Source organism: Chelonoidis abingdonii, chromosome 2, assembly GCF_003597395.2.
Source record: "Chelonoidis abingdonii isolate Lonesome George chromosome 2, CheloAbing_2.0, whole genome shotgun sequence".
Lineage (NCBI taxonomy): Eukaryota > Metazoa > Chordata > Testudines > Testudinidae > Chelonoidis > Chelonoidis abingdonii.
In genome coordinates this window covers 24,438,528-24,452,242 of record NC_133770.1, presented here as the reverse complement: position 1 = coordinate 24,452,242, position 13,715 = coordinate 24,438,528, and the positions used below count along the sequence as shown (strand labels likewise).

Here is a 13,715-nt window from a genome sequence, read left to right as displayed (position 1 = left end):
AGGAGCTTGGAGCCAGACAGTGTTTTTGTGCTTCACTATTTTCTTCCTTCCGTCTCCTTTTTGTCATTAGACCTTATCCTTTTGTACCTATAGATGCATCTTATAGTGATTCAGGCTTACAGCTTGCCTAGAACAGTTCCCACCTTTTAGTAAAAGGATCAAAGAGTCCTGTGGCACCTTATAGACTAACAAACGTATTGGAGCATGAGCTTTCGTGGGTGAATACCCACTTAGTCGGATGCATGTCACATGCAGAAATTTGTATATGTGGAACTTGTAACATTTCTAATATCAGTGTTTTTGTAGCCTCTCACATGCAACTAACTATGAAATGTCAAACCTTCCTTTAATGATTCAGAGTTCCCATTATTCTGTTTAAGCCCTGTTAGGTAGAGCTCAGGGTGTGTACACTGTCTCCCCTCCCTTGCGTCTTTAATAATTCTCCAGTCAGTTTTTTCCTAGGACAGTTTACTCTTCCGGTTCGCTGGTCATTGCAGTCCTGAGCTGTTACTTGATATTGGCATATTTTCCCTCTAGAACTTTTTGTGATCCATTTCCTTCTAAATGCTAGGGAAGAAGTTCCAGGCAAGTAGGTCTGTTCCATATCAGCCATAAATGTGTCAGTTGGCCATCCAGCTTCTGTGAAAGGCTGGAATCGGAGTATTATAATCCTATATTCTTGTGTTCATGTTTTGTTTCACAATGTGTTTAAGACATGTTTTGATGAACAGTTTCAAAATTGATTAACTGTAGGTTTCACTATGTTATAACTTCTTCCTAGGGAAGGGGACTGGATCTCTCACGCGTACGGACATGTGTCGTCGTGGCAGAAGAACGGCCCCGAATAGCTCTCACTCAGTCATTTTCAAAATTATTTAAAGACCTGGGTCTCCATCCACGGGCTGTTAGCACATCATTTGGCTGTAGAGTTAACCTGGCTATATGTTTGCAGGTAAGACTTTCCATGTCTTAAATTTGTACAACTGCTAGTACTAAGAAAATGGTTATCAGTGAGCAATTTTCTTGTCAAGCATGGGAGATTTCATCACGTTTCATGTTGGTCGATTGCTTAGATGTTCTTTAAGCATATTGAGCAAATCCATCTGTTACTTAATGTTCTCCTTTCATGTGCAAGTAATACACTTCTGCATTTGTCAATGACCACTGTTCATCCTTCACAATACATTCATAGCATTTATTCTGCCCCAGATGTGCTGTAATTCAGTAAAGTGTATCAGAATGATACAACTTGTACTCTCAATACTCTAAAACAAAACTAGTTGGAATTTATTCATATAGTGCATATCCCTGCTTCCAAGTGCTTTCTTTATGTACTTGAAAACAAAGTAGCTTCCTGCTTTGTGTAGAATAGTTACGTACTTTAATCAGATAAATAATTTCTGCATACAATATGTAGGTCACACAGTGAAAAACTCAGCTGTCACCATATGAGGAGTCTGAGGAGAACCTGGGATTTATCTTGCATTCTCCGCTTCAGGCATTCAGCTTTGTTGATTAATAGATTTAAAGGACAGACAGGAACACTGTCATCATCTAGTCCGACTTCCTTTATAACACAGATCTTAGATCTTCACCTGTTGATTCCTGCATCCAGCCCAATAACTTGCGCTTTAGTACAACCACGTCTTTTTAGAAAGACATCCAATTTTGATTTAAGGAGTCCAAGTAATGGAGAATTTACCATACTCCTTAATAAAACGTTCTAGTATTTAATTATCCTTAGTGTTATAGCACAATTTTTCTATTTTATTTTTTATTTCCAGTTTGAATTTGTCTCGCTTCAAGTTCAGCAATTTGATCTTGTTATACTTTTGTATGCTAGAGTAAAGAGCCTTCTACTATCAGATCTTTTCCACTTTAGGTATTTAAACTAATCAAGACACCGCTTAACCTTTCTCTTTGGTGAGCTAAATAGACGGAGCTCCTTAAGTCACCCGCTGTAAGGCATGTTTTCTAGTCTACCTCTCATGCTTATGGCTCTTCCTTGAACCCTTTCCATTTTTCAATATCCCTTCCAAGTCTGGATAACAGAACTGGACACCAGCAGCATCTCACCAGTGCCGTATATAGAGGTAATATAACCTCCTGCTCCACTCATTCAAGAATCACATCAGGCCTATTGTGAGTGGGCTATCGGCCATGTCCACTAAGTCTTTTTCAGGGTGACTGTTTGCAGCCTTCAGTCCCCCAGTCTGCAAGTATAACCCACATGCATCCAGCAAAGGCTACTGTAGCTTTTTAGCTTTTGTACCTGCCACTGCTCCATGCTGGGGATCTCTTCATGGATAGTAGCAAAAACCTTGCTAAAATATGGAAGCCAAAGACGCATCTGAACAGAAGTACTGCAAATAATGCATTTGCCTCCCTCTTCTGCTACTCATCATTTTTATAGCACTTTGTTTTACAGGCAAGGCCATCCAAAAACACTTCACAAGTATAGGTGAGCAGCCCAGCACAGACCACTGCTTCTGTGCCTTATCCGCAGCTTTGCCCTTGGGCTGTTGCAGGGAGCCGAATAATCAAGGCCTTCATCAGACTTTGGTCTAAAGTGACCTCACTACTGCAACATGTCAACAGAAAATGAATACAGGAGTTGAGCCACTTCTCTACCTCTCATTAACCTAATATCCCTTCAGTCCAGAGTTAAATTAGATGGCGATTTTAATGATCACTACTGAATATAAGGCAAAGCTACAGTCAACTGAGTAAGATAAAAAGTCATTCTTTGTTCTGGAGGTAGCCCTCTTCTAATTCAGCATTCTCTAATTACTGTCATAAATAGTCTCCCGGCATGTAAAAGTTCAAGCAAATCTCTTGCACTCCTAAAAGCAATACACTGTACCTGTATCCTTTTAGAATGAATGTCCCTTCTTCTTAATACATGTAAGATCTTGGAGTCAAGGAGTAGTTGTGTTTAGAAACGCTCCTGTTAATGTTGTGAACTCAGACATCTGCATGATCTATTTCACTTAATAAATAAATATTGACTTAAATTTCTAGACTTTGGGATCTTTCCAGATGAAGGAGTTCTGTACCCTTGCGGGGAAACTGTTTCTTGCTCTCTCTCGAGTACCTGTAACTATAAGGGAGATAGGAAAACCTAATAAAACAAGTAATCAAAATTTTCGTTTAAAAAAAAAAGTCATCCTGGGAAACTCACATCAAAGAGATCCTCATCCTGCTTTCTTTTGGAGAGCTGATAGTTAGCTCCATTTAGCAAGTAGAGCTTAGTTTACCCCCTCGCCACGAATACATCCAAACTTTAAAAGCTGCATATCAGGGAATATATAGGTACTATAGATACCTACTGTGCAGGCAGATCCAGAACACTTCCTTTCTCATAAAAAGTAACCTAGGAATTCCCTGGTCAAGAAAACAAAGGAGAATCAGATGAACTAGCCACTTACTAACAGTCTGCTGGTTATGCTTCCTGCATCGCTTTCGACTTTGAAATGGCTGCAGGATTTCCTTTTGTGTGGGAGGAGGTGGGGGTGGGAGACATAGCTTAGGGAAAATTATGGCGTTGCTATCATGACAGACTGCTTTAAATGTCCACTAAAACTTCTCAAGTACATGATGTTAGTGACTCTTCAGTCCCTGAAGCTCCATCCCTGAGACTGTCTTTCAAAGCTTTGCTTGAATTCACTCCGTGCTCTGATGCATATGAGAACAGGCCCTGAAGGGCATTGTAGAAAACAAGGACAAGCTTCCCTGTGTAAGCTGGGAGGCTTCACTTGCCACTAATGGAGATCTTCCTTTCAGGCTTGCACCAGTCCCCAGGGAGTTTGACATCATGCTGTTGGTGGCTGCCTCACTTGGTATACAAGGCACTTCAGTAAGACCAGACTGGCACTAAAAGCTTTGGATGAGTTGGGAGAACACTGACCAGTTCTATAGTTTAGGCCTTCAGTCAAACTCAAAAATATCATTTAACCTAATGCGTATGGAAGCCCAGATTAACCCAGAGAAATGGCAGGCATATCCCATCACTTGAGAACCTGATCAATACTGAATTTTATTTGGGATACTTTTTTACCTTGAACATGTATGTATGTTGGCTTCCTGACCAAAACTTAGCCCGTGGGAGTTCTGTGAATGCACAACATTACAGAACAGTTCTTGAGACGGGGTCACCCCTCAAGTGAATATTTGTTAGCAATTTTGACTGCAGATTTAAGCTGTATGCAGCACAAAATAAGAGGCAAGCCCAGCCCATTAACATCCAGGAGATAACTGATGTGGCTACTCAGGTTGACAGACATCTTTGGGTGTGCTTGAATAGCTTAACAGCAGGCACCTCAATCCATAGGAGGAATTAAAAGTGTGTGCGTGATTTTTTTTAAATAGTTTTGAGTGGAAACCTGCTTAATCGCTGTTTTGAAGTAGTCTATGCTTATAACATTGCTCTGTAAGTCACTCTTATGGGCAGAATGGCTCTTAAAGCAATTAAGCAAGGAAGATGTCAAGTGTGTTTTGATGTAATAATGGAGCCGTTATTTGTAAAAGCAACTGCAATATATGGCCTTTCAATAGAAAATGTAATAATGCCAAAATCCTCTGGAATATTTGGCAGGGTTCCTTCCTTTAAAGCGGCTGGTACTGTCAACAGTCAAAGACTGGATTCTGGGATAAGTGGACTACTGTTCTGATTCAATATAGCAGTTCCTATGATTTGTAGTATGCAGGTATCTTGACTGAAGAGAGTATTCTGTTTCCAGATGGCAGGTTGAAGAGCAGAATGGGTCTTAATCCTTTCTCAGCAATGTTCTTTAAGTTAGCATCTCTTCAGTATATTCAGGAAGTGGTCCTTGTTTGCTGGGGTCTTAATTCTGTGCTTCAGAAAAATGCTTTTGTACGTTTCTGAGCCAGTGGGATCTGTCTTTGTATTTATTCTTACAATTGGTGTAATCCTCCCTCCTACCTTGTAATCATGATATGAAAGAAAATGGAGGAATTATTGACATCTATCAATATATAGTCATTGAAACTTTACTTTCCATAAGGCTGGTCGTCAGACCTATTTGAGGTTCCTCCTAAAATTTGCATCTAGGTGTTACCTTTATCAAGAGGTGTTCGTGCTCACCACTTGCCACTTCTCCAGAGAGAGGCCTGTCCTGATTGTCTTCAGAGTGAGTTACCTTTTTATTTGACTTGGATTCAATCTCTTATTCCTCTTTTACTGTAATTCCATCCATAGAAGATCCTATACATTGATTATTCCGAAGGGTCTCATTAGAGGGTCTTCAGGTGCTAAGCATATTCTATGTTTATGTTCATGTAGGGAATGCACAGTGTGTGTGCTTTTGCTAGAAGTCACTGATTGAATAACACACGTATTCTGGAAGCAGTCTTCACCAACAGAGCAATTCTGTTCTGTACATAGTTCTAAATTGTTCATCTAGTTATCTTGGAATTGTTAGTTTCTTTAATTTTTCCTCTTTTCAGACTAGTGACAAATGAAGGACACACGCATTTTACCTAAAAAGTGCTCTGATTTTTTGAACAAGCTTCTTCTATTTTTTTCTTTAAAGTGAGGTAGTATGTAAAGAAGAAATAACGAATTTTGGAGCATGTTTATCAATCTTATTTTATGAATATATACTTGGAAAAGGCAGGCATCCTAATAATCCCCTTGATACAAAACAGTTTTATACTAGTAAACTAATGGTAATCTTAGTATTGCACCATATGGAATACTATGGGACTAATACACTGATGCTGAGGGTATTCCTTCTGTTTAATTTTAGACAGAATTACCGTGTGTCACTAAGGGCAAGATTTGTAAAGGTGTTGAGGCACCCAAAGATACAGATAGGTATTTTTGAAAATCGTAGGCACCTAAATGCCTTTACAAATCTAGCACCTTATTACTAAAAGTCAGATAGGTATTTGGTAAAGGTATTTCTGAGATAAGTAGATTGGTATAGCATATTTTACTTGTCATGTACAATTTCCTGAGTATTCTCAAAAGAAATGGAAAAGTAGGGATGAGCTATTACCAAGGCAGAGATGCTCCTCCAGAATTTTTAGCTTTGTAAGCTAGCTTTTAGTTAAATACTTGGAATTTATTGAGTTTTTAGTGGGGGGAAGGAGTGGCACAGAAAGGCATTGAAGTTCTAATTACAACTCCCATGCTTAATTATCCTTGAGATAATTTTTTTTTCCAAAGAATCACTTTGTTATTAAACTCCACTGGAGAAGAAAATGCCTTCAGCCACATTTGCTCCTTTGGAAGAAAATGATCAAGTACATTTTTGTTGCACTATAATTAGAAAAGTTACTGGACTCTTTGTTTAGTATTTTTTAGTTGAGGAAAACTGTGTATTGATGCTTCACTCCAGTTAACACCTACATATTAATTGCTTTGACTGAGAATTCTATTAGTAAAATATTTTAGGAGACAATGCTTGTTTGTATCTTTTTCCTTAGTAAAAGATCACACTTCTGCAGATCTCCTACACCAGGAATAATGTGGGATTTCTTTTAGAGAACTAGAACTGCTCTGATAGAGGACTATTCATTTTTATGTATATTTCTTCAAATGGTGGTAGATTCTTGGCATGTATGATTTTGTTCTTGCATATGTAGCACAAATCCTTCAGATAGTGTTGCCAACTCTAGAGATTTTCTGGTGAGTCATCATATTGAGTGACTTTCTTAAATCTGCATCTGCTGGAATTATGTTAGGCTACATCTATATCAGTGAGCCTATGTCAGTATAGGAGGTTTTCTGTTGGGGTAGAAACACAACCTCCCCAAATGACATTAGCTATGTCAACAGAAGCCCTCTTCTGTTGACATAGCTGCATCTACACTGGAAGGTGTTTGCTTAGCTATTTTGGTCAGAAGTGTGTCATATCCCTAACCAACATAGCTATGGCAGTTGCCTGATTCATGACTTTTAAACACTTGTGGTTGGCAATATTGTACATACACAATTGTCCCTGACTTCAGTAGAAGGTAGACACATATGTCTTAGAGGGAAAGATTTATCCCTACATACATGGTTTTTTTCTTCTTCTAAACATCATACACAAGAAAGGATATGCTTGCTGGCTTTATATTACCACTATAAAGAAGAATTTATAAAATATATCTAGTTTCTAATCAATAGTTAGTTTCACACTAAGTGAATTTGTATACACAGGGTTAATGTTTCAGCCAGATCTCAACCCACCCTCTAACTGAATGGGCACAGTGGGTGGGTAGCACAGTTATCTAGCTACCAGATTTACATGCATCCACAGAATTAGAGGACAGCATTGAAAATTAAATTTCAAACATTGTCCATTGAGCTCATATTGAAAAACCTTATGAGGGCAGTTTAGGGTATTTTTAAAAGTCAGCTCTGAAATTGGAGTATTACATTTTCGCATTAGTATGTATGTTTGGTCATGGACTTACTGCACTTAAGCTGGTCTCAGGCTTAGTTGCAGTTTTATAGTATATGGTGAAACTTACACATCATTATCTATATGGCTATTCTCAGGCAGCAATGTAATATTCAAACATATCCTATTTAAAATTGCTCCCTCTTCCCCTTCATTCAAGATATACCAATTTTTAGCTGTTGCTATGGCAATTTTCTATAGGCTAAGAAGTTGACAGTCTAGTTCTGTGGGCACTAATATTTTTATTAAAGCACTGCACCGCTCTCCAGTGCTCCTGGAATTGTCTAACTTCACTGATCATAGGTCAAGTCCCATGCTGCCCTTCGGAGTTTAGGTTTTCCACATGCTAGCACAGTGAGTGGTTGCTCCATTACCAGAGTGTCTGAAACAACAGGCTTAGTAACAGAGGAATAATCATCACTGTATTTTTTATTGTTACTTCACTGTAATGTTGAATCTTGATGTTGAACTATTTGCTTTTTATTAGCATTTACTTTTACTGCTTCACACCCTGCATTCCAGGGTTTGTGGACAAAGAATGAAGGAGTTTTGTAGTACCGAGTTACATAATTAGTTTTGAACATATAGAAATCAGACTATACAAGAAGACTTGATTTTATTCTACCCTATGAGCAGGTTAATCTATGTGCAAAATGTGTAAGTATCCTTTTTTCCTCCATTGCCAACTAATTTTGCCAGAAACAGAACAAAACCTAGAGATACTTACTGCTTTTAAGGGAGAAAATTAATCACTAACAGCCTTTATTTGTTAGAGTAATGGCAAACTTGGAGTCCCTGTTTCAATTTATGTGCATTTAAAATAGCAAATCTATAATATTTACTTACACTTTCATATGAAAGATAGCGTGCTTAACCTGAATTGTCTACTAACATTGTCTGTAGTGTCCTAAAATCACTTAAGTCTGTTTGTCTAAGGTTAACAGTCTGTTGCTGTCTCTTCTGTTGCTCTACTAAAATATCGACACCTCATTTTTTTACTTTTTTTTTTTTTTAAGCCTTTAATGGTAAAATAGTTAATTTGTAAGATTCCTGTATTTGACATTGTTTTTCTTTTTATTTTACTCCCCGCTTTTTGCATTTCCTCTCTTTTTTTTCCTCTCCCACCCTTCATTCCCACATGTCGTTATTATTATTGTCTTGTGTTACTTTCTTTCCTTCTCTCCCTCATCCCTGCTATTCCTGCTGCTATAGCCTCACAGGCTGGGGAAGCTGGCCGAGCAGGTAGGGGATTTTCACGTTCCCTAAATACCCACCTATCAGCTTCCAACAGTGGGACAGACTAGAAATTGAGTCTGGAGATTTGAGGATTATCAGATTCTTTGTGTGTGATTATGAACAAGTCCAGTACAGTTCTGTCTGGATGCAGGCTTCATGAAAAGTTAGCTGGCTATAGTTATTATTTCATTCATACTGAAAATAACTATTGCCATGATGATTGTCTTTAATTTTCTAACTAACCTGTTTCCATTATTTTACAAATTGGTTACAATCTATTTTTTTTAAAAACAAATTATGGGTAACAGTTTTTTTAGGGTTTTTTTCCACATTCATCTATACTCGAACTAAGCTCTCCACTCAGCACTAGTCTGTTACACTGCTGAGTTTATCAGTAGATGGAAAATCACATCTTTAATGGCTAGATCAGATGTTGTATCGTGTATTTTGTATTATTACAAGCTAAAGAGGCAAACGTGCATGTGCAGCGCTGTTTCTCTTTGACTATCTTGGTGGTGGGTTACTGATCAGTGTCTGTATTGTAAATATTGTTAGTAATGTCTTTTCTCCCTTTGGTATGGAAATTGTTTACTTGTAGAACATCATCACAGTTTTCAGTGCTGAACAAATTGTGGAACTACCAGTAAGCACTGCAGTAGAAACTTAAAATAGTAAATTGGTTTTAATTCTTTGAGCTCTAAATATGTCTGTTTCTAAGAATTACATTGTACTGTATATCTTAAAGTGGTTAGAGGACATTGTGGTTTGATGGTCTGTAATATTCCTTGAAAACCTAAGTAACTGATACAGGCGGTCCTGTAATTATTATTTGGTGTTCAAAACATTAAGCTGCTTAGAACAGAATTTCCAAAATTCCATTGTTCCAAAACAAAGTTGTGCAGTTGTTCTAGCTTTCTACCTGGCTGTGGAGTGGATTATGTAGCAAAGAAAAGATCATTAGAAATAGGAAATTCAGATTATACATGGTGATGAGTTTAAGCACTTGGATAAGGGAAAAATCATTGCAGAGTACAAAACCACTGTAAAAACAGTCTGCTGTTACCAGAGTAACTGAATATTATGACACCAAATGGTTAGTAAAAATATAAAGTGGAAAGCTGATAAGGAACAGAATAATTGCTTATAGATCTTCAATCCATATCAGTTCATGTCATGTGTGCTGCCTTTTAATATCTTTAGCTTTAAATATATGCTCTGTTGCATGTGTGGAAGATTGTTAACAAATCATGTTTCACATTCCTGACCACGTGCTTTTACCATTAAACTGTGTCTCCGTAGCAATTTCAGCATTCCTTTATATGACAAAACATTTAATATATTTTTGTATGTATCAATGTGCTGAATAGTCAACCTTTTAGAAGCAAAAAAACTTATGTTGACATTTAAATTAGTACAATCATTTGAAGTTCTCACAAGCCACAAGGCAACAGTTATAGGGTAGGTATATATGATTGTTATAATAATATAATTATTATGTAATATAAAAGATTTTATAATCCAGTTTTAGTTTGGTTTTATTATCACCTAAAATAAATGTTATTTGATTAGCCTAACTAATAGACAATTTTTTCCATTCCTAAACAGTAAAATTACTTTTACAGTTATTCCAATTAGAATATGTTGTATTTCATATAATTATAAATTCATATAAACTAAATTCTAACTAGAATATGTTACATTTCACAGGGAACATCTGGACCAGATCCCACCACTGTGTATGTTGATATGAGAGCACTGAGACATGACAGGTTTGAACCCCATTTTTCTTTGTTTCACAATATGCAGATTGGACAAATTTGCAAGTGCATAACAGGAACAGTTTTACAATACAGTTGTCAAGCTGTAAAAGTGGTACTAACCCTCAGATTCTTACTGACTTCCACCAGCCTCCTAAAATAGAAATGACTGAATTAACAAAATGCTGGTATAATTGCCGGCTTCCGAGATACTGTGGACAGCATGTTGACACACTTAATGCTGTATGCTTCTCTACTTCTTTTGTTTTGTTCAAGGTTACACTGGTAATCCAATTCTTTCTAATAGGAGTGATGCTTTTTTTGTTTTGTTTCACTCCTATCAGGCGTGATTCACTTTACACTAGGCCATTTTAACTGAGCTGAGGGTTGCGAGCTAGTTGGATAACAATTTATTGTATGAACTTTAATGCTTTTACTTAACTCAATACCTTTATACCAGTATTACTGCATCCATATGAAGGATTGTCCCATTTTAATTATAAACTGCTACCTTGATATAACTGTCCACGGGAGCCAAAAAATCTTACCACGATATAGGTGAAACTGCGTTATATTGAACTTGTTTTGATCCACCGGAGTGCACAGCCGCCCTTCCCCCTCCCCGGAACATTGCTTTACCACGTTATATCCAAATTTGTGTTATATCGGGTCATTTTATATCGAGGTAGAGGTATATCTGTTTCTAAACCAATACAGTTAAAGAAGGACAAAAACTGCATGTAAACCAGGCCTAAATCTTTTGCCCCGTTTCTCTTGACTGCTGGCAGTGGTGCCCTCCTTTACCAGGCTAACTCTTACTAGTCTATCTGATTGGATACCTCTCTGCGCTGGAGTCTGTAACCCAGCTCTGCCACTGACTTGCTATCTAACCCGAGGCAAGTCACTTAACCACTTTGTCTTCATTTCCTTATCTGTACAATGAAGATAACAGTTAGTTATTTCACATGGTTGTTCTGAGAAATAGTTAATGTTTGTAAAGCACTTTGAATGTATAAATCACTTATTGCACTGGTACAAACCTCTTTCCTGGAGGAGGTATAAGAATGCTATGTCTTCCTATCTTGTTCACTGTACTACATTAGTCAAAACATTAATTTCAGCTGGCAGTTTCAAATCAGGTTAAATTACTGGTTAGGCAATTTATAGTGGCTTCCTTCTACAGTAACTTTTAACTAAGTCTTCTCTGTGTCTGCTAAGCAATTTTTTTACTTTTGTTTCAAAAGATTTTCACTTACTGTTGAGATTTAGCAACTGTACCTCACCCCTAGGAAACATAAAAGCTTTGCCAGCAGAGGTGGTTGGAAAATCATTTGAAATATGTTGGGGGAAGAACAGGAGGGCTTTTTATTAAGGAAACTTTTTTTTTTTTCACTTTTCCAACTTGAAATCAATTTTTTTTTGGAGGAAAGCAGATACTTTTTGTGAATTTTTCTTTTTGTTGAACATCTAATTTCCCATCAAACGTTGAAATAGAAAATGTTGGGCCAGCTTTATTCACCAGTTCTGCTTCTATTCTCGGAAAAAAATGTATTTGGGGACAAACCCAAGTAGTCTTTTCTTTCTTCATGGTAGTCGAGAGCTCTCAGCCTATGGCTGGGTAAGAACACCATCCATCTTTCACGTATACTCTCTGAGAATACTCTGAGGTTGCAGTCTTCAATAACTAATGATGCACAAAATGGTTATGCAGTAGCACATGTAGCCTGGTTGTTGGGACATTAAATAGTTCTTTGGCAGTGGAGGGTACACAACAGTGCCTGACTATCCCTCTACCCAAACAATTCTTATTAGTTCAATGCTGCTCTTCTGAGACACAGCACTACTAATGACGATACTGATGCCTAATCAGATCCAAGTGAAACTACTGTATTCAGAATTCATCCACAGAGTATACAGCAATCGTAATCTTGCAATTTTTTTGTGAAGCAATTAATTCTGTGCAATATGTGCATAACATGCACGAAAGTAGACCTACTGAGAAGCTAATTTCTTTTTCCTAATCTAAATCAACGGGAGGTGGTGCAGTTCTGTACTTGGGAACAAAGACGGCATTGCCTCACTTCTTAATCTCTTTCATCACTACTTAGAATGTCACTCGTGTGAGAGAAAATAATTTTAGCCTACACTAAGAGGAAAGTTGTGGCTGTGGTGAGGGGCATTGGTTGGGAAGAGAGGCAAGTAAACACAGGGAGAAAGAATTAGTTTTTCTTCTAGGGGAAGAAGGAAATCTGTAAAGTAGTCCTTAGTATGAAAATGTATTCTCTTTTTACAAGCTGCAGGAAATTGATTCATGCACAGTATCTACAGTCAGGGCCGGCTCCAGGCAGCAGCTGACCAAGCACGTGCTGAGGTGGCACCTTGGGGCGGGGCGCCACTTGGGTTTTGTTTGTTTGTTTTTTTGGTTTGTCGGAGCAGCGCTGGAGGGGTTGGTTTTTTTTGTTTCAGTGGCGCTCGGGGCAGGCTTGGGGCAGCGCAGTGCTTGGCGGTGCGGCGCTTGGGGGCGGGGCTTCAGGCAGTGCTCAGGGGGCGGAGCTTCGGGTGGCGCTCGGGGGGGTGGGGGCTTGGCGCGGCACTCAGAGGGGGAGNCCATCCCAGGGCTATGGCCAAGGCTTTTTGCTGCTCACTATTGAGCTTACATACAACCTCCTTAGTGAGGCCCTTGTACAATAAGAACCCAAAAATTTTGCGTTCTATAAATGAATGCTGTGAGTACTGGGCAGTGCTGGCGGGGGCTTGGGCGGCATGATGCTTGGGGGCCAGGGGTTTTGGCAGCGGGTCCTGGGGGGAGGTTCAGCGGCACGGCACTCCGAGGAGGGGTACGGCGGGGGGGCACCTTTCTTTTTTGCTTGGGGTGGCAAAAAAGTTAGAGCCAGCCCTGTCTACAGTAAATACTTACATCTTCTTTAGCCTGTCATGAAAAAATAGATGCTTTTACCAAGTTCAGAGTTTGCAGGTGTCCTGGTTATAGAGAACACTAAGGGAAATTGCCAGAGTTGGCCTAGATTTGCTAGCATAATTCTTAATTTGATGGATTAAAACCTCAGTTCAGAAGTATTGGATAGATGAATTTAAAATTCAGGTCATAAATTGGCAGGCATAATCCCTTCATGTTTACTGTTCTATAACCAGTTGAGTGGAACGGAGTATCACTGCTGTTTACCTGTACCTAAAAATAAGACTGATATACATAGCCAGGAGAGTGTAGAGCGACAGTCCAAGACCACCTTTGAAACTTTCTTAGTTCAGATAGTCCAAGAGTATTGCAGGGCATTTTTTCCACTTCCTGTTT

The 13,715-nt window shown here is 38.5% G+C and overlaps 1 protein-coding gene across 5 annotated transcripts in view; it reads left to right on the top strand.

Moving 5' to 3' along the window:
* DIP2C (disco interacting protein 2 homolog C) overlaps positions 1-13,715 on the top strand; it is a 518,420-nt gene that overhangs the window by 451,309 nt on the left and 53,396 nt on the right. For 3 of the 5 annotated variants that reach the window (XM_075062211.1, XM_075062209.1, XM_075062208.1), the window contains 3 exons: positions 782-952; positions 8,625-8,654; positions 10,356-10,417. In XM_075062211.1, coding sequence (XP_074918312.1) covers positions 782-952; positions 8,625-8,654; positions 10,356-10,417 — 263 coding nt within the window. The remainder of the gene's footprint in view (positions 1-781; positions 953-8,624; positions 8,655-10,355; positions 10,418-13,715) is intronic. The other 2 variants (XM_075062210.1, XM_075062212.1) reach the window with 1 other exon arrangement.